The sequence below is a fragment of the Nuphar pumila genome, chromosome 2, assembly GCF_984573655.1.
Source record: "Nuphar pumila chromosome 2, dmNupPumi1.hap1.1, whole genome shotgun sequence".
NCBI lineage: Eukaryota > Viridiplantae > Streptophyta > Magnoliopsida > Nymphaeales > Nymphaeaceae > Nuphar > Nuphar pumila.
In genome coordinates this window covers 123,701,588-123,727,741 of record NC_143250.1, presented here as the reverse complement: position 1 = coordinate 123,727,741, position 26,154 = coordinate 123,701,588, and the positions used below count along the sequence as shown (strand labels likewise).

General features: G+C 40.4%; 1 protein-coding gene across 2 annotated transcripts in view; it reads left to right on the top strand.

Annotated features, from left to right (window-relative positions):
- LOC149846991 (uncharacterized) overlaps positions 1-26,154 on the top strand; it is a 161,913-nt gene that overhangs the window by 125,771 nt on the left and 9,988 nt on the right. For both annotated transcript variants that reach the window (XM_089996729.1, XM_089996728.1), the window contains 4 exons: positions 13,256-13,339; positions 13,501-13,685; positions 13,778-13,916; positions 13,992-14,051. In XM_089996729.1, coding sequence (XP_089852855.1) covers positions 13,256-13,339; positions 13,501-13,685; positions 13,778-13,916; positions 13,992-14,051 — 468 coding nt within the window. The remainder of the gene's footprint in view (positions 1-13,255; positions 13,340-13,500; positions 13,686-13,777; positions 13,917-13,991; positions 14,052-26,154) is intronic.

The following is a 26,154-nucleotide window of genomic DNA, read 5'->3' as shown; positions in this document are numbered from 1 at the left end:
ATCGACTCCATTTTGTTGTGGTGTGTACGGGCAAAAAACTCTACGATGCATCCCATTATCTTGAAGAAAATCTAAAAATTCTTTAGAGGAATACTCACCACCCCCATCACATTGGAGAATTTGGATATTTTGAGAGAATTGATTTTTAACATAGGCATGAAAGTGACGGAAAATGGAAAAAACCTTTGATTTGTGTTTCATAAAAAATATCCATGTAAAACGAGAGAAGCTGTCAATAAAGGATACATAATATTTACTTCCAGAAGAGGAAGGATTAGGAGCTGGGCCCCAAACATCTGAACATATTATCTCAAAAGGTATAGAAGCTCTTTTATTTATTTGATGAAAGGGAAGTACATGACTTTTGCAGACCTGACAACTGGGACATATTTTATTTCTCAATAAAGGTGAAACAGACTCCGAAAGAAGACCATTGGACACTAACTTTTCAATAAAGACTTGACTACAATGACCAAGAAGAGAATGCCAGAGATCTGACTTATTACATTTGGATGTACTTAGGACACTTTTGAGGACGAGATCAGGCTGGGGCTTCAGGACACTGGAGGCTGGATCTTCATTAAAGACATACATGTCTCCACGTCGCTCTCCTTTAGCGAACATCTCCTTCGTTTGAAGATCCTTGACAAAGACAGAAGTATGAGTAAATTCCACAGAAGAATTGGTAGAATCAACAAGCTTGTAAACAGATACAATATTTTTCTTTATATTTGGTGCATGAACAACATCAGATAAAGGAATGGATGACTTAGACAAAGGAATGATGACATTGCCTATGTTCGAAATAGGGTGGTGAGTCCCATCTCCGGTCACGATATTAGATTTTCCAAAATAGGGAGTCATAGTAGAGAACTTACCTGTATTACCAGTGACATGGGTTGCTGCCCAAGAGTCAACATACCATATTTCATCATCATTTTGCTTCAGATTCAAGTTGGCTATAGCAGATAGAAGGAGATCCTTAGCATCCTCACTGACTCGGAACGTACCTGCAGTTCCTGATGCACCAACATTTCTGGTGTTTTGCATTCTATTCCGATTTTGTGGGTTGAACCAGCAGTTGGCCTTGATATGACCTCGCTTGTTGCACTGATAGCATGTGGGAACATTCTTTGAAAAATTGGCATTAGAATTTGGTGTAGGTAGTATCCCACGTCCACCCTGAATTGGATTTCCCTTGCCTCTGCCACGCCCTCCCCGTGTACGATCAGCGAACATCCCTGTGACAAGAATCTCATGCATAGATGATTGCCCTGCTGAAGCATCATTTATGCTTTTCAAAGACATCTCGTATTGGAAGAGTTTAGCGCGTAATTCCTCAAAACTGGGCAACGAAGGCAAACATAATAAAGAAGTGACAAGTACATGATACTCTGATCCCAGGGCATTCAGTGTTTGTTGCACCTTTTCTTTATCGGACACTGGATATCCAACAAGGGCTAATTGATCTGTGATGCTTTTGACTTGATTTAAAAATTCAATAATGGTCATAGCTCCCTTCTTTAAAAGCTGAAATTCACGCTTGAGAAATAGCACCTTAGCCTCTGATATCTGAGAGTAGGTTTGAGCTAAAGTTTCCCACAATACTTTAGATGTGCAATCATCAGGGATAGAAACCAAAACTTCTTGCGACAGTGTGAAAGTGATATATGTGACGAGAGCCTGATCACGTTTCATCCAAGCAGTAAATACAGGATTGCGGATGGTGCTTGACATTGCTCCATCTCCTTTTTCTTCGGTGGTGACAAATTCCGGAGGTATTTGGGTGGAGCCATCTAAGTGACCTGAAAGATCTTGACTGCGAATAAAAGGGGTAATCTGCCTTTTCCAAGTCAGATAGTTATTTGTATTCAGTTTTTCCGAAACCAGTTGCCCCAGGAAGTTGGAGAAAAGACTAGAACTGCCTGAAGAATCCATTTGTAGGCTTATGACAGGAATGTGGCTGATTTACGTGAACTGATTCACGTTGCTGAGGAAGGCAGATTCACGAGTTCTGAAAACTCGACTTTTGCTGATTTACGTGAACTGATTCACGTTGCTGAGGAAGGCAGATTCACGAGTTCTGAAAACTCGGCTTTTGCTGCAGCAGTCTTGGCTAGTGCACGTGGACAGATTTGGTTGTTCACGTCGCTGAGGAAGAAGATCCTTTTTCACCCAGGAATACAGCGCGCTTTGATACCATGTGAAAACACGTGAGAGAGAGAGAGAGAGAGAGAGAGAGAGAGAGAGAGAGAGAACCTTTCTTGAGAAGTCGGCAGCCCTTGATGTCTCGGTTGCTGCACTCGTGCCTTTATTAGTATAGGTTACAATTATAATTTACAGGGACAAAATTGCCCCTTATAAGTAACACATGTTACATTATAATACAACTAAAGTAAAACTCGTGGATGGATATGGATCCGGTACCGGATCCATATCCAATCCATATTTCATATTCTAATAGTGTGCAATATCTTTAAGGGAATACATATTCTTAAGGTATTCCCATGCCTTATCGGCATGATCAAACTTGGCAAGACTTGAGCATTTTTTAATGTCAACGCTATTGATAAGCCATGACATTATCTTCGCATGAGATATTCTCCATTATTTCCATTTCTTCTCGTAAGAGGCAAGAACCTTAATTTTCTCTTCTTCTGATAGAGGAACCTCTTTATCTCCCTCCTTTTTAGTAAGAGATAGTTTAGGTTCTGAATCAGAACCATCCACAATCCCCCATAGGTCTTTTCCCCATATATAGTGCTTCATGATTGAAGCCCATGTTACATAGTTCGTATCGCTTAATTTCATAAGCACGATGGTGACTTTATCATTGTCATCCATCAATTACAAGGAGAGAGAAAGAGTAGGGATAGAAAAGAAACAAAAAAAGAAATGAGTAAAAAGAAAGAAATACAAAACAACAAGATGTGAAATCTTCCCCAGTGAAGTGATACAACACTTCTCTTCAAGTGGCGAATACTTTTGCAAATGGGCACGGAAACTGAGGCAGCTTTTCTTCAAGATCTAATACTTCTGCGGCTTTGATACCATGAAATGAAATGAGGATCTTCGAATCACGAACTTAGATTCACAAAGAAAGTGTCTAGAAAGACACTAAATCATAACCCTTAAAAGGGGTATAATAGGAAACAAATAGGAAATAAAATAATCTTTATTGATATGAAAACACCTAAATGCTTAAGAAGCATTTGGGAATACATTACAAGAGGGGCTGCACCCCTATATATACACTGCAGGGAGAGGGGACTCAATAGAGCCGTTGGACTGTGTCCAACGACTCTATTGCTAGTCAAGTCTGGACTGAAACTTGACTAGCAAAGTCAGTCTAGTTCAAACTGAACTAGACGACTAAAAGAAAAACATAAAATTACAAAAAAAGGAAAAGAAAAATATTTTATTTATATATATATAATAATATAATAATATTATTATATATATATATATATTTTTTTTACAATTTTACATTTTAACAATTCTTAGGGATTGGATTAGATTGGGAGTTTGCTACATACTCTTGGTAAGCTTGAGATGTATAGTATAAGTGACAAAATTGCACAAAGGATGTGAGATGCACAATCTTTTACTTTTCCTGAGGGCAGTAGGTAAGTCCAAATTTGATGAAGGGTTACGGGTTTCAAAATCTCAATGTCATGTTCTCTTGGCTTTAAATCCTGAGAAGTTTCTTCAATCATGACAATGATTTGAGTCAGGCATCACAACATTTCTCTCCCCTCTTGAATAGGTCCTCATCCTAACAGCGTTTTCATTTTCTAAACATTCCTTGTGGTCTTCTCCAACAACTAAGGGAGTAAGTATTAAGAATGGGCTACACTCAACTTTCTCTTTGTTAGTCTCCCCCTTTCTATCATAATAGGACTTGGTTTAAAAAAAATGGTATATCCATGGTAACATAGTTTCTTCTTTTAAGAGGGTCATAACACTTATTGCATTTTTGATTGGAGAATAACCCAAAAGTATGCATCTAATAGCGCGAGGATCCAACTTCACCCTAGGCTGGGCAAAACATGAACATATCAAGTACATCAAATATTCTTGATGTGACATGAAACCTTTTGGTCTTGGGATCAAGTATCTCTATAGGGTATTTTCCTCCTAATGAGTCACTTGGCATCCTGGTAATTACATAGGCAGACATTAAGACTGCATCACCCCGGTAGTCCTTGGCAACATTCTTATCAAACAATAAGGATATAGCCACCTCGAGATGATGGTTCTTCCTTTCAGCTACCCCATTATGTTGAGGGGTATAAGGACAAGTTGTTTGGGGTTCAATACCATGCTTTATTAGGTAGTCTCTAAGTTATTGAGAGCTATATTCCCCTCCATTGTTTGATAGTAATGTCTTGATAGAAACATGATATTGTCTCTCCAATAATTTATGCACTGGGAAAAATGGAAGAGACTTCATCCTTGGTTTTCATTAAGTAAATGATTGACATTCTAATATAGTCATCGACAAAAGATACAAAACAACAATGCCCTTCATAACACATGACTGGGGATGGACCCCATACATTAGAATGCAAAACCTCAAAGGGTCTACAACTCCTATACTCACTATTGGGAAGAAAAGAAGTCCTATGATCTTTAGCCCTTTGACATACATCACAATCCAAGGTTAAGTCGCTTCCTACACTAATTACATCAGGACAACCATTCTCATTTTTGACAAAGGTAAGTTTCCTAACCTACTATGCGACAATCTAACATCCTCTATGGCATGAGACACATTGGTCCTTTGACAAACATCAAGACGCTAGGTTCATCCAAAATATAGAGGCCTCCTCTCTCATTACCATGACCAAATGTTTTCTTTGTCTTCATGTATTGAAACACACAATGATAAGGGAAGAAGGTTATAACCTATGTAACAGGGATTCGGCTAGCAGGGTGACGCACCTGCGTCGACGCGACTCAACGCGGGTGCGGCACCGGGTGAGGTCAACCCGACCCTGGGTGCGTTGACCGCACCCAGGGTCATTTCGGTCCAGTTTTCTACAACCTCCGATCTCTGGAGGGATTCGAGCTCGACCGAAGGTCTTCTCGAGTGTATCGTTGTTCCCTTTTCGGAATCTGGAGGAGAATGCCGACGATAGGTTGGGGTGTGGTGTGGACCGCTGTGTTTTCTGTTGTCGACGCCCTGGAGGTCGATCTAAGAGACGAGACGGTGAGGAAGAAGGCAACGACGAAGAGGAATGTAGATGACCGTTTTTCGGCCATGTTCTCGTCGAATTTTTGCCGTTAGTCAGGGTTTTCTGGGAAGGATGCCATGGATTTTCAGAGAGAGAGAGACTGAGAGAGAGAGAGGGTTCAGGGTTTTGTGTGAACGCCAATGTGAGTGTCTATCTGTGCCAGTCTGCATCTTTTTGTGCCCTACTGAATCCGATCTTAGTTGGTGTTGGGTCATATTCATACGTGACCCGTTCACAAGTCGTGGGTCACTATGGTTTCAATTCGCACCTGATCCGGGAAATAACCAACTCCAATATGGTGTAACTGATCTTGACTCAGATGCCAGATCCGAACAAAAAACAAACCCACACCAGTCCAATATCCAACTTAAACCTGTATGCTGACATGCAATCCATGACCTGGGCCACCAATTGAAAAACGCCTTGCAGTAGGGGGGAAAGTAGGTTGGATACAGATTGGATTACAGTTGATCCGATTTTGAATCCAGAAGGATTTGATGATGTAGATCTGGATTTGGAACTAGTATATATATATATATATATATATATATATATATATATATATATATATATATATATATATATATATATATATATATATATAAGAACAACTTAACTGCTTAAATGTTAGCTTCTTAACCATACTTACACATCTGACCATTAAAACCGGAAAACTCAACCTTTCAGGGTTTGCTTTTGCCTCTTTTTGTTTTTTATACAGATTTTTTCCCCTTTCCCCGGACCCTCCTTATATATATATATATACATATATATATATATTACATTTTTGCCCCTGCCGCACCCCCGCACCCGGGTTTTTTGGAAGTGCCGAATCCCCGCACCCGCACCCGCACCCATGTGACATAGGTTATAACACAATTTAAAGACTTTGTCATGGAAACTCACTGAAAGAATATTTACTGGAAAATATGACACATGAAAAACTAAGGATAAGGTAATGGATGGTATCTTGATTCTACCCTTCCCAATCATGGGAGTGGTGGAGCCATCAATTAGTTTTATGGGATACTTTATGGGAAAGGATATATAATACATGAAAGGGCTCTTCTCGCCTATAATGTGGTTTGTAGCTCCTGAATCTATATCCAACTCTTAAGAAATGCGTTAGAGTCAACTTGATTACCTTGAGTGGAATTATAGGCATGGAAAATTTTAGCAAGAGAGGATGTAGGTGTAGATCTTGTTAAAATGTAAAGTGTAACATATATATATAATAATAATAATAATAATAATAATAATAATAATAATAATAATACAACAACAACAACAACCACGCCTTCATCCCAGAACAATTGGGGTCGGCGATATAAACAAAAAAAGAAAATCATTCTGGGTCTTCCACATGAATCCTTCTCCACCAATCATTTCTATCAAATGCCATGTCCTCGGTGAGGTTCAAAGCATTTATATCCTTTCCTATCATCTCCATCCAAGTCTTCCTAGGCCTACCCCGACCTCTTTTAACTATATATATTTTCCCATTTCTCCATCCTTCTAACTGGAGCATCATTAGGCCTTCGTTGAATATGTCCAAACCACCGTAAACGATTCTCTCTCATCTTATTTTCAATGGGTGCAACGCCTACCTTCTTACGTATCTCCTCGTTCCGAATCTTATCTTTTATTGTATTTCCACACATCCATCTAAGCATACACATCTCAGCTACACTCGTTTTTTGAATATGATGTCTCTTGGCAGCCTAACATTCCATACCATATAGCAAAGCGAGCTTAATAGTCGTCCTATAAAACTTTCCTTTCAACCGCAATGGCATTCTACGATCGCACAACACTTCGGTTGCACTTTTCCATTTCATCCACCCAACCTTTATCCTATGATTTACATCTCCATCAATTTCTCCATACTTTTGAATGTGATAGATCCCAAATATTTGAAACAATCATCCACCAGTATTTCTTGCTCACCAAGCTTCACTATACTCCCATCACTACTTCATTGCTTACTAAACCGACATTCCATATATTCTGTCTTACTCTTACTCAACTTAAAACCTCTTGCTTCCAACGTCTGTCTCCATAATTCTAACTTAGCATTAACCCCAACTCTAGACTCATCAATCAAAACAATATCATTAGCAAACAACATACACCACGACACATTTTCTTGAATTGATCTCGTAAGCTCATCCATCACTATAGCAAATAGGAAATGGCTTAAAACAAATCCTTGATGTAACCCAACCGTTAAATTGGTTGTCACCCCTCCACAAGTGCGGACATTGGTTACTACTCCTTTATACATATCTTTAATTATACTAATGTACTTGAGAGAAACACCTTTCTTCATCATTGTCCACCAGAGAACGTCCCTAGGTACTCTATCGTATGCCTTCTCCAAATCAATAAAAACCATATGCAAATCTTTGTTCCTTTCTCTATATCTCTTAATAAGTTGTCTAAGAAGATGTATAGCTTTCATAGTTGATCTTCCAGGCATAAAACCAAATTGATTCTCTGATATCATGACAACCTTCCTCAACCTAGACTCAATCACCCTCTCCCAAAGTTTCATAGTATGACTCATGAGTTTTATACCACGATAGTTTGTGCAATCTTGTATATCACCCTTATTCTTATACAGAAGCACCAAAGTACTCTTCCTCCACTCATTAGGCATCTTATTTGTCCGCCAAATCTTGTTAAAAAAATTTGTCAACCATTCTAAACCTTTCTCTCCCAAGCATTTCCAAGCCTCGATAGGTATACCATCTAGGCCAACTGCCCTTCTTGATTTCATTTTCTTCAAAGCCTCTGCAATATTTTTCTTTTGAATCTTGCGCTTGAAGTCACGATTCATCTCATGAAAAGAAATGGAGAAGTCTCCAAGATCCTAAGCATGACTTCCATTAAATAGCTTATCAAAATAATCTCTTCATATCTCCTCATCTTTGACTAAAACCCTTTGTGTTTCATCTTTGATACATCTAACCATACCCAGATCCCTCGATTTCTTATCTCTCATCTTTGCAAGCCTATAAATATCCTTCTCGCCCTCTTTGGTATCCAACTTGTCATAAACCTCCTTATATACCTTATCCCTCGCGTTTCGAACTACTTTTTTAGCTTCCTTCTTTGCTATCATATACTTCTCCAAATTCTCATTATCTCGACTCTTACTTAGATTTCTATAACACTCTCTTTTAACCTTAATAGCTTCCTTCTTTGCCCGTAGGGTGGTTGTTAACAACCTGTCCATTGGAGTTTGTACCGCTCTGTCCTCTCCCTTGACAGACACAAAGAAGCGAATAGGTACGTTAGGGGTTGCTTAACTAACGACCCATTCTATGCTGTGGTATTTAAACCACTCAAGCATCTTGCCTGTGAAGGTGAATGTGAGGCCATTTAGGTGATTACAACATTTTGTATTTAGCGTTGTTCGAGGTCGCACGACCGTCTCATCCGATCATCGCAGTACTAGACGTGTCGTGCACGACTACAAGTACTCTAGGATGAAGGGGGTATAGCTCGTCAATAAAAGCCTCAACAGGAGTGTTTCACAAAGATGAAAAGTTTATCAACTTTACTCTATCTTTTAAAACAACAGTACCTTGTGTCAACATTATGCATGTGATTATCTCGAATCACATCCGCTATCGGGGTATCTACATGTCTTGCATGACTCGATACCGGCCTCGATAGACGGGATACAGGTTTCTCAACAAAGCACCCGCTAAGAAGTTCGCTCGAACCCTCAATTCGGGATCACCCGAGATATGCCAAAAAGGTGAGCAGAACCAGCTAGTCACATCCTTCAAAATGCTTCGATTTGGAGCAGTCTTTGATGCTTTTGCGCAGCTCCCTGAAATCTCAAGTCGACTCTGCAGGACTGCACACACGAAGAGCCAGGATCCTTCCGAGGTATCCCTCTCCTTAGACGAGGATGTGTTGCTCGCTCCTTACAGAACTCTTGTCGCAAGAGGGAGAGGGGTAAATGCCCCTTGTATCCTCCACGAGTGCCTTTAAGGCATACGCAAAGAGCAAGAACCTGTACGTCATCTGCAATAGCAAGGCAATACCAACACATATGCAAAGGCAAGAGCCTAGGCACAAAGCGCGACGGCAAAGTAAAGGTGGTAAGCAGAAGTGCAACGCAAACCCCCGGCACAACGTGCAACGGCAAAGTAAAGACCGTAAGCAGGAGTGCAACGCAGAACCTTTGCGTAATGCACGACGGCAAAGTAAAGGACAAGGATCGCGAAACCGCATCCTTGAGTTAAATGCGTACTCATATAAATATATATGATATATATGCATATATATTTATTTAATTGTCCTTTTTAGTTAATTGAACTCAATTCAATTGTCCAAGTCTTTTGTGCAATCTTCCCCTACCTTTGAGAGTTGCAAGCTTTCTGTCGTCCGCGGATGTACGTGATTGGCGGCTCGGGTCGCGGAGCGCGAGCGGGATCCGTCGTACTAGCATCAAAAGTAACGATCTTATTAAGCAATACCAAAATAGGAAGTCAGGGGCACTGACGTTGTCCTGACGTAAGGGAAGCAGAAGCTGGGGCATCGTGCACATGCACACCTGCTATAAGCGCAAAGAGCAGGGACAAGGCCACGAGCCCCTGCTGACATGCTGTCAGCAAACAACGGGGAGGCAGGGTTGCGCCCCTGCCTTATGAAGGCACGAGGAATGCCGAGGCGTCGCCCTGCTTGCCAGAAGAGCAAAGAAGTGAGGCCCTTCCCTGCAAGCCACTAAGGGGGAAGCAGGAGGTCGCACCTTGCCTTTCAACAACGAACGGAGACCCGCCTGATGCCAGGGAAAAGCGAGGCGAAGGGGCTTGCTCCGGCCTGCCGAAAAACAGCGAAGGCAGGGGCGATGCCCCTGCCTAACGAGAAGAGAGGCACAGGGAGGGCTCGGCCGCCTCCCCTGCCACAACAAAGAGCAGGGAGGGGGCTCAACCCCTCCCCTGCAGTAACAAGAATCAGGGAGGGGCTCAACCCCCTCCCCTGTCAAAACAAAGAGCAGGGAGAGGGCTCAGCCCCTCCCTTACCGTATCACGAAGCAGGGAGGGGGCTCAGCCCCTCCCCTACCGAACGAAAGATAACAGAGAGCAAGGAGGGGGCTCAACCCCTCCCCTGCCTAATAGGGAGCAGAGAGGAGGGGGCCGAGCCCCTCCTCTGCCGTAACAAGAGGCAGGGAGGAGGGGTTCGGCCCCTCCCCTGCCGTGACAGAGGGGACAGAGAGGAGGGGCTCGACCCCTCCCCTGCCGTAATCGGAGGCAGGGAGGAGGGCTCGGCCCCTCCCCTGCCTTGACAGAGGGCACAGAGAGGAGGGGGCCGAGCCCCTCCTCTGCCGTAACAGGAGGCAGGGAGATGGTTCGACCCTCCCCTCCCTGCGTAACGAAGAAACGAGGGGGAAAGAGGGAGAGAGAGAAAGACGAACGAAAGAGGGGGAGCAAAGGAGAAGGCGCGTACCTGGTGGTCGCCGCCGCCGGCGGCGGCAGCGTCGGAGGGGGGGGGGGGTCACAACAGGGAGAGGAGCGATTGTCGCCGACGAGGGGGGGTCCGGCGATGCTGTTGCCGGTGGCTGTGCCTGCCGACGATGGCAGTCGAGGCAACTGACGAAAAGGAGAGAGAGACGAGAGCAGAAGGGGTGGAAGGGGGCTTCGAGAACCTCCCCTCCCCTTCGGCCTCGTCTTTTAGAAGAGAGGTGGTGCCTCAGTTGGGTCCGGGTCGGGTCCAGATCCGACCCGAATCCAAGTCAAATAATTTTTTTTTTCGGTTTATTACAGATTCACTACCCACTATTCCTTTCTTCTTCATTATAATTTAAACAGTTGATGATCCAAACATTCACTTAAAAATAAGGCAACATTCTTCTTTATAAAATGTGCTTAACTTTATGTATGTAAAAAATAAATAAAAATAGATCCAAACACAGCCCTAGTTTTCTAAGTCTTAATGCACTCAACATTCTTTACTTGTTTTCGATGCTGACACTTGTATCCATGTCAAGGTAACCTAAGTTGTTTGTGTATGTTAAAATTGTTAGTGTGCACTAAGAATGTGTAGACGTGTGGGTAAGAAAAATATCAAGTGTTTGGAATAAAAAAAAGGAAGATATCTTAGTTATGCATTAGGTTCTCAACCAATGCAATACTTTATAATAATTACGTATGTTGATGTTATTGCGTAACTTAGAAAGTCATGGAGAAGACATTACTAATGTGGAATGGATCTGAAGAAATATTATTTGAATATGATGACAGGTCATTTTTGGGTTCATTCTCTATGTAAAGTAGCTATGAATGTGAATAAGGGGAGTGAGATGAGTTATGGCTTAAACATGGGAAGGCTTCATTTAGATGGAAATGGAGCTAAGAAGATATGATTTATATGTGATGACTAGGTCATTTGATGATCATACTCTTAAGTATGCCAGGGAATCAAAAGCAAGAATCAATATAAGAATTAGAATTGGTTATTGATTATTGGGAATTATTTAGGAAGTGACACATTGCCATCATTTGCAAAGCATATAAGATTTCTGTAAATTGATGGAGGTAAGAAGAGAAGTTTTAAAAAATGGGGTTCACAATTAATAACTATATTAGCGAATTAGATCTCTAGACTTAATTTAGAAGAATAACATGTAATTCTTCATTTATCATAACATTTCAAACAACAATTTTATATGAAATACTTCAAGTAACAGTGACATTTAGGAATAGTGTGCTTTTAGACACTGGAAATTTAGATGATAAGTAAAGTTGTGCAACAATTAATACATACATTCAGTTAGTACATACATTATACAATATTTCTGGTAACACAAGTTATCTATTATATCACACTTTTGAACAATAAAAACAAAGATCTTGAAAGCTGGGCAGAGTTCCGTAGTTCTACGCATGCACCTAAAAGACAAGTTTATGAAGCAGTAACAGAATAGATTCATATTATGATGGTATATGTACATATATGTATATAGGGAAGGAGGACTGCACAACCAGCTCTACATGGAACATCTTTCACATCAGCTTAGACCATTGTATCAGATTCAATGTGACGGTGTAGTTTTGATTTGGAACGTCAAATTCACATAAATGATGCCTCATAAATGATTGTTATAAATGAGTTGTCATGCATGGTGTTGTATCCACTGATATATGATCATTTAGGGAGCTTTCAATTTTTAAAATTAAAAATGATTCAATTGAACCTAGTCAAACTGTTCAGACGATGTTACAGATGCTTCAATGTTTCATGTAGAGTTGGTTGCATCTTCTCTATCATTTTACAATGTACAAACTATGCCATCATCTCATTTAAGTATTGTTGGAAAAAATATGAACTTTTACAGTCATTCCCCCGAACATGATATCAGGGAATTAGGATTCTTGTGCCTCTGAGACTTAAGATTCCTGTACATAGCAATCAAGATCCTTGTGTCCTAGTAATTGCATTTCCTATGTAGGAATGATAAATGTTTGTTATGCATGTCCTTCAGGAATGATAAATGTTTCAAAATAGCACCATATGTGTTTTGGGTGTATATGGTTGGGAAAAATGTTTTTTTTCTCCTATTATTATATGAACTAAAATGATAACTCCTAAAAATACATAATCACTGTATTGTTACATATTTGGAGGCATGAAAGTTAGCACAATTTGCTGTTGAAGAACCAAGTTTAGTGCCTAACCCTAACTAAATTTCCTTTTACATGCTTAAAGTTTTCTTCAAACCATGATATCTATGCCATTTTGTCAATCATATGTTGTTCTTGTTGATTGTTTTCATCAAATAATTTATGCTTTGACAATTTGAGATGATTTCTCAAATTTTCCTTTCTTATAGTGTAATTTGGTCACGTCTGTATCTCTGGAACTTCCCTATATTTCTAAGCAGATTGTATCCCATGGATTCTCTGTTCGGAGATTGAGTGTGTGCACATGTGCATGCAAGCTCTTGTATCTGCCTGTTAGTTTGTGGGTATGAGTGTATGCATGATAATTAATCCTTTCTACAGTGGTTTGGAGATGCTGAAAAGCTCACAAAGGCCCTTTTCTCATTTGCAAGTAGGCTCGCACCAGTCATCATTTTTGTGGATGAGGTAAAATGAGACAAGTTTATTGGTAAACTGGATGGTTTAGTTGCTAATTTTTCTGTATCTAGCATGGTTTCCATCATTGGTGAAGAGATTTGCATGGTTCTTTGTTATTGTAGTCTTTATCAGTTCCTTAGACATTTCTCTTCTTAATTTTGATTTTGTAGGTTGATAGTCTGCTTGGAGCCCGTGGTGGTGCTTTTGAGCATGAAGCAACAAGAAGAATGCGTAATGAGTTTATGGCTGCTTGGGATGGGCTAAGATCCAAAGATACCCAGAGAATCCTAATTCTAGGTGCTACAAATCGGCCATTTGACCTTGATGATGCAGTAATACGACGCTTGCCAAGAAGGTAAAGTTCGAGTCAAAGATTCTTTCCTTGATTGTTTACTTTGTTTTTCGGTACTTTTCTCATTGAAGGCATGTGCTTATTTCTACATGTAGGATATATGTGGATCTACCAGATGCTGAAAATCGGATGAAAATTCTAAGAATATTTCTTACTCGAGAAAATTTAGACAGCAACTTCAAATTTGATGAACTTGCCAACGCCACTGAAGGTTATTCTGGAAGTGATTTGAAGGTAAGGAGCAATAGTTTTAAGGTATTTGATATGTTGGCATGGGCGCATAACATTGTAGCTATGATTTTTTGGCAGAACCTTTGCATTGCTGCAGCATATAGGCCTGTTCAAGAACTTTTAGAAGAAGAAAAAAAGGTAAGCCGCCAGTTTCATTTTTGAGGAATTGTTTCTGAAGCCAATAAAATTTTACTGTCTATTGAAACCTGGTGGCATGGAAAAGAATGTTGTGCTTGAGCAACTTGACATGATCCTGGCTGATATCCAGGTCTGAAATTTACATCGAACTGATCATTTGGTTCACTAAAACCAGGTATCCATGGACTCCCCGAAGGTTGTCGACAACCAATTTTATTCTGTTTATGGTGGTTCAATTTAGTTCTGTTCATATCAAAGTTGATAATTCTTAGATTTTAATATCAACCAATGTATTCCCAAAGCTCAGCCACACAAGATAGAGAACAATGAAAGAGAGAGTTAGGGCAGAAATTAGACGATTTCCCAATGTGGGACGTCCCTTAGATTTCCTCTATCTATACTATGATTTTATGAGAAATTACAACATTACCTCCAATAAGCATAAGGGGTTGAAACGATATAAAGAATTACAAGGAAGCACTTATGTTGCACTATTCACTATGAAATAAAAGTAAAACACACATGCACCAACATTTATCAACAATATACATCCAATCTAACTGCCTCTCTCAAGTTGTAGATGGTTTATATGCATGGACAACTTGGATTTCAATAACTAGAATCTTTGCTTGGTGAGCCCTATTGTAAAGATGTCTGCAATTTGATCTTCCATCCCAACAAATCTCGTCTCCAATTCAACATCCTCTATCTTTTGTCTGATGGAAGTGTTGGTTTATCTCAATGTGTTTTATCTTTCCATGCTGAACTGGATTCAACGGAATCTTGATTGCACTTTGGTTATCACAATATAGTATAGATCTTGATATTCTCTCCTATCTCATTCAACAAATGACGGATCCATGTCACTTCTGATGTGGCTACAGCCAAAGATCTATATTCAGCCTCTTTGCTAGATCTACTCCAGGATACAATATTTCTACCAACATACACACAATAACCAGAAACTGATTTTCTTTCATTTGGATCTCGTGCCCAATTTGCACCAGAGAATGCCATAACAAAAATCATATATCCATTTTGAGATCTTATGTAAACCAGCCCATTTTCGATTGTCCCCTTCAAATACTTAAGGTTCCTGTCAACCGCCTCCATGTGTTTTGTCTACGTTCATAAATTGAGAGACTTGATTCACTGCATAAACTATATTAGGATTGGTAACAGTAAGGAGTTGAAGCATTCCTATTATACTCCTGTACATGGTGGGATCCTCATAAATTTCTCCATCATATGTGCTTAGTTTACAATTAAGAGTAAGGTTGTAAAAAGCATATCGTAGCCCATATTGATCGGGCCCAAAATAGGATAGTATTGTATCGTAAAAAATTAGAATTTTCAATAAAAAATCAAAAATAAAAAAATTCAAGAAAATCTTAAAAATTCATAACACATGAAACAATGATGAATTGCACATGATACAAACATAGAATCACATATCAAGCATTTATATTAAGACGTCATCAAAGATCAAATAATAAAAGATAATAATGCATGCATATCTTATAAGAACCATGCAAGCTATGAAATATCATGCAATTAAGAACATGTCACTCGACTCATAATTTCATAATACATAAAAAACAAAATAACCAAGTTTGTGAATATTTAAGTTTTACATAACCAAGCTTTTCCAAAATATAAACAGAAGCAAATGTTTATGATTTTAATCATCATCATCATCATCATCTTCCTCTTTTGCTTTTCTTCCTCCTTGTTCATCATCCACGTTCATATCATCCCCAATATATGTAGGCTTTTTACCATCTACCTCCCGTGCTCCTTCCATGTTGGTGTACTAAATATCCTCTTCATTTAAAATGGTTCTTCTTGAACCCATGCATTCAATACATCAAAATGATCTAAACTGATGGGATCAAATTGCTCTTTATGCCTCCTTGATGATACTTTATCAATTTGCCTAAAAAATAACATGAAAAAATTGAAATTAGTTGGGTTCAGTGTTGTGAAAAGCGTTGAGGCGTAGTGAGGCGCTCCACCAAAATCTGAGGCGAGGCGTAAGCCTCGAGACGCAAAGCGTAAGCCTCAAAAAAATTTTTTTATTAAAACTTAAAAAAAACTATAAAAATTATCTAAAATTATAAATAAATAAGAAATGCTTTATTGATGAAGCAGCAACCAACAAAAAAAAATCTCAAATTTGCAGATTTTCATATCAGGTGTATTTGCAGATTTTCATTAAAAACAAAAACACGTAGATACGACGATTTCAACATATTATATCTTTTTCACTGTCAAACACGCGTATCAAAAATTTCCCCAATGCTGGAAATGCATATCAGGTGTATTTGCAGATTTCCAGCAAAAGCAAAAACACGCAGCTACAGTGATCGTATCCATTAACATACAAAAAAATTAACCATCTAATGAAACATAAAAGACAAACATTTTTTAATGCAACACCATGTTTCTGTACATAAAAGAAAATGCAGGACCCCCTAGCAGATACACGATGGAATGTATTTGGCACAGAATCATCCTGACAAAAATAAATAAAATCACGCCTCATAGCAAAGTGCACTAATCTTTTGTTTTTCTTTTATTTTCAGATGCATATTGAGAATGCCGAGCACATTCAGAGGTGTATTGAAAACGCAGAACACCTTTGGATGTGTATTGAAAACGCAAAGCATACTCGGAAGCATCTTGAAAACGCAGAGCACATTCAGAGGTGTATTGAAAACGCAGAACACATTAACTGAAAACAAAAAGAATAAATTAGAATAGTTGAATGCATTTTCTGTGCATGAACTACGGCAAAAAGAGAGACAAAATCTGTGCATTTTTTTGTATCACGCGAGAGACGAGACAAGAGACAAGAAGAAGAAGAGGAGAACGAGAGAGCAAAAAAAAATACATACCTGTTTCGGGGCTCCACCATGCGAGAGAGAATGTTGTGAGCCTGTGAGAGCCGTGAGGGAGAGAAGTCTGTGAGAAAAAAACAGAGATAGGGGTGAGAAAAAAAATAAAAACACATAAAGGGGTCGTAGGGCTTTCTTTAAGCCCTAATTTTTTGGTCGAATGAGGGTTTTGACCCTCATTTGACCAAATAAATCGAGGCGTGTACGCCTCAGTCCGAGGCGCGCCTCGCCTCAAGGCCTATGAGGCGCACGCCTCAAGGGTATTGTGTTTCAAGCCTGCGCCTCAAGGCACAAAGGCCCTCGCCTTGATGCGAGGCGCGCTTTTTGCACCTTGAGGCGCGTTTTTAATAACACTGGTTGGGTTTTATATTACAAGAAAAAAACTTTAAATAAATACATGAAAATGATAAATAAACTTGATAATTTTATATACTTATGCCTTAGCCGCAAGTTGTAGTGAACGTTGACGAGGTCATTGAGTCATTTATGCTATAATCTATTTCTTCTTTTTATATGGATTTGCTCAAAGATACTTTAGTTTCTTTCGCATCTACTTACACTACATGTTTGAATAAGAATGCAAATGGCAAAAGCTCTCAAATGTGGAACATCACTTCCAGATCTAGTCCACCACATGTCTAAAAATACAAAAAAAAATGAGAAAACGATAATAGAAACAAAACATTATAAATAAATAACAAAATAAAATTAAAATGGACAAAATAAATTAACTGGACGCATTGTGGAACGGTTTCACACTACTGCAGTTCTCCCCATATCATGCATTGCATTGTAATATCCATTTTTTAGTGAATTTTATCTTGGATGCAATGACCAAGGATGAACCTCTCGATGCGATCCAAAATTCCCTTGTTCACTTCCTTGTCCAATTTAAATATAGAGGAGTATATAAATGCAAGATTTAAATAATATGCTACAACATAAAGAGGTTGACTATGATGCGTCATATAGATTTGTAGTGTTTTTTCTTCCTATTCAAATTATCTCTAACGACCTCTTTTGCCCTATCCATGGCGTCATAGAGATAAACCATGGTCTGTCTTCACTTTCAACCAATCTAAGTACTTTCACCAAAGGTATGATGATTCTCAACAATTTCAAGCAAGAGTCCCATCCAATGTTGTGAAAAGTGTTGAGGCGTAGCGAGGCGCTCTACCAAAAATCGAGGCGAAGCATAAGCCTCAATTTTTTTTTTGAAAACTTTAAAAAAATATCTAAAATACAAATAAATAAAGAAATGCTTTATTGATGAAATAACAACCAATAAGAAGAAAATCTTAAATAAGTACTAAAAAATATGAGATTAACATATAAAAGTAACTAAAAACTGATTACATAACTGAAAAATATATGAGATTAACCAACAAAAGTTAAAATATACTAAGAAACTGATTACATAACTGAAATAACTGGAAAATATATGAGCTTAACCTGCAAAAGTTAAAATATATGAGATCATTCTAAAAAATATGAGTTTTACATATAAAAGTAACTAAAAAACTCATTACATAACTGAAAAATATATGAGATTAACCAACAAAAGTTAAAATATACTAAGAAACTGATTACATAACTGAAATAACTGAAAAATATATGAGATTAACCTACAAAAATCTTGTTGATTATGTCTTAGAAATTTTGTTTTACAAAAAAAAAAAATAATAATTTGCGCCTCAAGCTTGCACCTTGAGGCACAGAGGGCCGCGCCTCAAGGCGAGGCACGCCTTTTGCACCTCAAAGCACATTTTTGATAACACTGGTCCTATCATTCACTTCTAAATACAATATCCACAATTTCTTTTGACTTTCTTTTTGTTGCATTGGGATATGCATTCCACTCAGCTGCTGAAAATATTTTTAAAATGCACTTTTATTTTTTTACTAGGCTTTGCACTGCCAAAAAGTTTATAGCAAATCTTGTAATTGCACCATAAATCGACTCAACACCATCAATGTACTTTCTCATCATGTTCAAAATCTATGCATGATTGTAAATAAACTTTGTAATTTCTTGGCAGTGGGCAACACGGGATCCAAAAGAATGTCCCATAATTTTCTGTCAATTCTTTATCTACTACCCCTATAATTTGTTGCATTATCATTGATAAATTGAACTATATTTTCAGGCTTAACCTCTTCCACAACCTCATCAAACACCCTGAACAACACATCTTCTATTTTAGGTATATCAAGCAGATCTGTAGATTTTAAAAACATAGTTCATTTCAAGCAATAAACAAGAAAATTTATCATGGTTCTTGTCTTTCTGTCAGTCCACTCATCTGCCATGATTGCTTCATCTCATCATAATTTAACTTCTCACTCCACTCATATTAATATCTAGAAATTTTCCTCTCAAATCATGATATGAAAGCATTTTATATCCAGACCCGATATTGGTTATGGCATCCGCCATGACTTGAAAATGAAATGATTTCCGCATTGAAAGGAATGCGGGTATCCTAAAACCATCTCTCAACTGCGACACTCACCTGCCCGACTAAATATTTTGGGGTCATAGCAATGAGAATGTCGGGCTGCGACCCAGGGGCAGACCTCGGAAAGAAAAACCTCAGAATAAGGCCTCCAACTCTACCTCTTATAGAGGAACTCCCTCCTCTTCTCTTTCTACTCACATCACTGCTGCTAGCACCAGTCACACTAACCCTTCGCTCCAGAGCTTCCTACTTTTGATGCTATGTTAGGGGTTGTACGAAGCTCATCATCTATATCATAAACATCATCCCATGGTTACGTATACCCCATTTTTTCTTCATTTATCTCCTTGTTTTGCTTTTTGTTCTCTCAAAGTGGTAAGCAACTGGTGGCATTGCCATTTCACGACCTCCGACAAATTCCTTGAAGTGCATGGGGCAACATTGTTATTGTTTCGGCTAAATGATACTGCAATCAAAGATACCACCAGAGAAAGTATTATTGTAAAACTTGCACTCGATTTTCAATTAGTTCCCACTTATTACTTGAGTGCCACATTGCCATGTCGGGTCATTCAATGCCATCTTCCTCTTAAAAAACTCAATAAGAAGCAAATGATAGGGATTTTTTACCTTAAGTCACTTTCTTGAGTGAAAAAGGGTGGAAATGTAGTGTTACTTTAGCAACCACAAACTCTCTCCCTTGTATCGGCTCCTAAATCGCTTTCACGGTTCCTAGGGTGCATGGGTTTTCCTCTAATGGCCTCTACACAAATGAGGAAGTCAGCTCTCAAGAGGTCTTTAAAACCAAAAAAATAAAAAATACGATTCAACCCTTTTTAAAGTGCTTTGAAGGTGTATCATACGGTGCGATACAGGGCTTTATCGTATGATACATCCGATATAGATACAATACACACTCGCATCGTGATATGAGAGTGTATTATATTGAAAAACATAATAGTAACGATACATATCATACTATATTGTATGATACAATACGATACACCATTGATTAAGGGTATCGAGAGTCAGTGAAGGCTTACAGTCCATCATTCTATCTTGGCCAATAAATCAAGAGTATATTTGTGTTGCGTCAACATAAGTCTGTCTCCTTTATAATCAACCTCTACACCAAGAAAATATTTCAATCTCCCTAAATCTTTCATCTAAAATCTTTTGCTAAGGAGATTCTTGATTTCTGGAATATGGGCTTCATAACTCCCCATGACTATGATGTCATCCACATAGACAATGAGTAATCTGACACTAACCTTTTGAAACCATGCCTTTGAATTTCATGAGAGAAACTTTCAAACTAAGATCTTGAGGATTGTTTCAACCCATATATGGATCTTTTCAATCTGTAAATGTAAAACCCTCGAGAAAAAAAAATTGTTGTTGGAATCGGGTCGGATCCAGATTTGGACCCGACCTGGATCTAAAAGGAGAGGCGGTCGGGCACCGCCTCACTGCCCACCACCTGCGTGTTTTAAAGATAAAACACGCAAGGGGAGGGACAGTCGACGAGCCCCTCCCCCACGCGTCCACCATCGTCGCTCCCCCTCTCATTTCCCCTCTGCTCTCTCGTTCTCTCTCCCCGATACTCACCTTCTTTCCCCTCTCTCGTCGGACCTCACCGTCAGAGCCGACCACCTTCGGTATCCACGACAGTCGTCGGAGCCCGACGTCGGGGGCATTCACTCGCCCTCTCCGCCTCTTTCCTGCGTACGCCGGAGCTCGACGCCGGTGATATCCCCATCGCCTCCTTGCAATCTTCCATCACTCCCCCTGCGTACGCCAGCAAACCACCGGCGGTGGCCCCTTTTCTGCGGTTGGTTCAGGTAACCCCTGACTCTCCTATGATGTCTTCTTCGTTTCCCCTTTCTCTTCTTTGGCAGGACGGTAGGGGCGACGCTCCCCTACCGTCTGTATTAGGCCGGTCGGCTGGGGATAAAGCCCCTGCCTGACATCTTTCAGCGGGACGGTAGGGGTGTCGCCTCCTTTTAGTCGGTCGGCAGGGGTTTTAGCCCCTGCCTTTAATGTTCCGGCAGGTTGGCAGGGGTGACACCCCCTGTCGCCTGTGATAAGGCTTTCGACAGGGACTTATTGGCCTCTGCCTCGCTTTTTGGCAGGTCGGCTGCCCCTGCCACCTGAGTTTTCTCGGTAGGTAGGGACAAAGCCCCTGCCCCCGATCCTCCCTCTTTCCCTTTTTCGTCGGGGAGGGCCAGAGCCCCCTCCCTGTCTCCCTGTGGTGCGAGGTGAAGGGGAGGGGCTCGACCCCCTCCCTGTTTCCCTTTTTCGTCAGGGAAGGGTCGAGTCCCCTCCCTGTCTTCATGTTGTACAGGTTACGAGGGAGGGGCTCGGCTCCCTCCCTGCTTACTTTTTTCGCCAAGGAGGGGCTGAGCCCCCTCTTTGTCTCCTTGTGGTATGGGTTACGAGGGAGGGGCTCGACCCCCTCCCTGTTTCTCCTTATCGCAATGAGGGGGGGGGGGTTGAGCCCTTCTCCTCAGTCTTCCTGCTCTCTCTATTGGCCAGGGGAGGGGTCGAGCCCCCTCCCTGCACCCTCGTTGTTCAGGGGAGGGGTCGAGCCCCCTCCCTGCGCCCTTTTCTCTCTTTAGGCAGGGGCATCGCCCTTGCCTCCGTTGTTTTTCGACAAGCAGGGGCAAGGCCCCCTGCCTCCCTCTTCTCTAGCGTCAGGCAGGGGCTTCGCCCCCTACCTGTTTGCGTATTCATCAGCCCCTGCCTCTTTGCATGTTTGTCAGGCAGAGGTGAAGCCCCCTGCCTCCCCTTCGTTGTTGACAGGCAGGGGCTTTGCCTCTGCCTCTCTTCTACTTTGTTAGGCAGGGGTGCAACCCTGCCTACCCTCGCTTTCTGAGGGCAGGGGTGCAACCCCCTGCCTCCTCGTAGTTTGCTGACAGCAGGTCAGCAGGGAATCGCAGCCCCTGCTTCTTGCGCTGATAGCAGGTGCACAAGGGCACGATGCCCCTGCCTCTGTTTTCTTCACGTTAGGTCAGCGGCAGTGCCCCTGACCTTTTGTTTTTTTTTTTGTTAGCTTGTTAAGACTGTCGCTTTTGCAGCTCGTACGACGGATCCCACTCGCGCTCCGCGGCTCGAGCCGTCAATCGCCTACACCTGCGGACGTCAACAAGCTCGCAACTCCCCAAGGTAGGGGAAGATTGCACGGAGAACTTGGATAATTGAATTGAGTTCAATTAACTAAAGGGGACAATTAAATAAATATATATGCATATATATATATATATATATTTATACGAGTACGCATTTAACTCAAGGTCGTGGTTTCACGATCCTTGTCCTTTACTTTCTGTCTTATCTTTTCTCTGTCGTCGTGCTTTGCGCCCAGGCTCTTGCTTTTGCAAATGTTTTGTTATTGTCTTGTCATTGCAGATGATGCTCAGGTTTTTGCTCTTTGCATGTGCTATAAAGGCATTCTCGTGGAGGATGCAAAAGCATTTACCCCTCTCCCTCTTGCGATAAGAGTTGAGTCGAGAGCTTGGTGATACATCCTCGTCTAAGGAGAGGGATACCTCGCAAGGATCCTGGCTCTTTGAGTACGCAGTCCTGCAAAGTAGACTTGAGATTTTAGGGAGCTGCGCAAAAGCATCAAAGAGTGCCCAAATCAAAGTATTTGAAAGAATGTGCTTTGGGCGGTTTTGTTCGTCTATTCGACATATCTCGGGTAACCCCGAATTGGGGCTTGAGCGAACCTCTTAGCGGGGGTTCTGTTGAGAAACCTGTATCCCGTCTATCGAGGCCGGTATCGAGTCATGCGAGGCATGTAGATACCCCGATAGTGGATGAGATTCTAGAAAATCACATTCCAAATGTTGGCACAAGCAGTTGGTTGTTTCAAAAGATACAGAATGTCAAAAGTAAAGTTTGAGAAACATTACAGCTTTGTGAAACACTTTTGTTGAGGTTCTTATTGATGAACTATACCCCTTTCATCCTAAAGTACTTGTAGTCGTGCACTACACACTAGTACTGCGATGATTGGATGAGATGGTCGTGCGACCTCGAATAGTGCTAAATGCACAATGTTGTAATCACATAAAATGATGACTATTCGCCTTCACTGGCAAGATGCTCGAGTGGTTTAAAGACCACAACATAGAATGGGTCGTTAGTTAAGCAACACCTAACACACTCATTCGCTTCTTGTTGTCTGTCAAGGGAGAGGACAGAGCAGTACAAAAACTTCAATGGACAGGTTGTTAACAACCACCCTATGGGCAAAGATCCGGCCTCCCCAGTCATTAGAGTTAGGGGAAAGGGGTTACAAAAGTTAGCTCAACACTTCTGCAGAAGTTGGATGCATACGTGGCACTGCTTACCTGCCTTTGGAGAATCCTCTCTTAGCTAAAGTCGTCCCCTTAAGAGCGGACTCAACTAGCTATTCAGGTTATTAAAAATACATAGAATAACAGACACCCGAACTAGTCTCAGTTGTTTCTACATTTTGCCTGCGCGTACCCGCAGACCAGTAATATTGAAACATAAGTCTGTTTACACTGGTTGATGGGTCATAAGACTTTCGTGTGTTTTGGATACGTATTTTCGTCAAGTAAAAGCTTATCAATGAAATTACGTATGACTTTGGTGTCTCTGAGATTCGTATAATTAGTTTAGACTATTTAGGTGAATAATACATCACACCTACATAGTTTTATTGCAGAGAATTGCGTTGATTGCCTAAGTGAATATAGCATACCTGTGTAACATGATTGAAATGTCTTGAAGATATGTGTTTGAGTTACACACTAGAAAGGTCGGATGCGATGTGCTTTGAGATAAGAATTGTGAATGCATATGATGATGCAATGATCTGAATTGTCTTACATGAATATATAACTTGAATCCTTTGTAAATTTATTGAACTACGTAGGAGTTACATATGTTGATGTTTAGTTGATTCATATTATGTAATCTGCATGTTCTCATGTGTTGTTTACGCATGCTTTGAGGTCCTATTTGAGGAATGCAATGTTCCTTGTGGCAATGATACGATGCGTAGTATTATATGCTTCTGTATAATGTGATTGATATGCCACGTGATAAGAAATGTTAAAAGCATGCGATAAATGTTCATGGTTCATGGAACCTTATTGGAGGAACCTGTGATCTTGTGATTTGTTTTACCATGTGAAGTGATACGATGCATATTGTTGGTATACATGTTTTTGCCCATATTGGTGGCTACTGACCCTAAGAGCGGTCAATTATTCGGAGCAGTCAATTGTATTGATGCATGTATCACTGGGTATGGTATCTGTTGAGGACCTGATCTCCAAAAGAGTATCTGCGAGGGCGTGTATGATCAAGATCTGGTAATCGATTAGAGTGGTAGATTCTCTGTGAGGATGTACACTATCCAAGAGCGGGTAGCCGCAAAGACGGTGAACTCCTGTGAGGAAGTGTATTGTCCAAGACCAGGTATACCATCTAGGACGGTAATTCCTTGTGAGGTTTTACATTTTTCAGAGCAGGTGATCCGACGTTGATCTTGTTAATTTTAATAGTTACTATCGACCTTGAGAGCGGTCATTTGTGTTGATGCGTGTATCATAATAATTTTCATTGAATATGACATTTGTTGAGGACCGGGTTCCCAAGGGATTCTTTGTGAGAGTATGTATGTCCAAGATCTGGCGATCCGACTAGAGCGGTAGAATCTCTGTGAGGATGTACATTGTCCAATAGCGGGTAGCCGCAAAGACGGTGAACTCATGTGAGGAAGTGTGTTGTCCAAGACCAGGTATACCATCTAGGGCGATAATTCCTTGTGAGGTCATACATTTTCCCAGACCTAGCGATCCGACGTGGAACTTGTGATTTTTTATTACCATAAAAAGTTATGGTGAGCTGTGAGGATCTTCTGAGATTGATTGAGATAGCCAGTTATGAATCTATAATTTTGGCTTTCTGTTTTAGCATGATTACATGCAGGACTCAGATGTGAGAATCAGATCTTTATTGATTTAGATCATATTTTGGACCTTCTATAGAAGGGTGGGCTTTTTCTGAGAAAGTATGACGCCTTAAGTGAGTAATAATATGTAACAGTTGGCCGCGTAAGGCCTTGTAAGTTGGAAGTAGAATAAGGTTATTCAGGACAAAGAGTTTGTTAGAAGTAGTGAGAGCGACAAACGACACCCTGATTAAATACAAAGACCTCGTTCAAGGAACGAGAACAAGCTAGTTGCGTGGTAGTACAACTTACGATCAAATGAATCGTCATGCTACGTTTTGATAGTTGCACTGCTTACTTGCTTTGAACTGCTTGTTTGAAACGACTTACCTGTTTAACTGTTTATCTGCTTTAAACTGCTTAGCATACTGAATTAAATGTACTTAATTCAGTTTTCTGTAGTCTCTCTTATGCACCTACTAGTTTTTTGCGAAACTAACACATTCTATGGGTATAGGTGATGATTAGGTACACCACGGGCGATGGTAAGATGGCTTCAAGATTTTCTTTTTCCTGTTCTTAGCTCGCGTCTTGGACGTTTTTGGGTTTGTCACATGTTTTCCTTTGGTTATCCGAATTTTATACTTTTTGGTTATTTTAGCTAACGTGCCCAAAGTTGTCAGCTTGCCTTTCTAAATTTAACAAAAGAATAGTCTTCCGCTGATTGCATAAATAAACTCAGAAAGGAAAGAGATTTTCTTCTAGTCTCTTGCTTGTTTTCTGAAAGGTTCGCAAGTTTGAAATTTTGGGGCGTTACA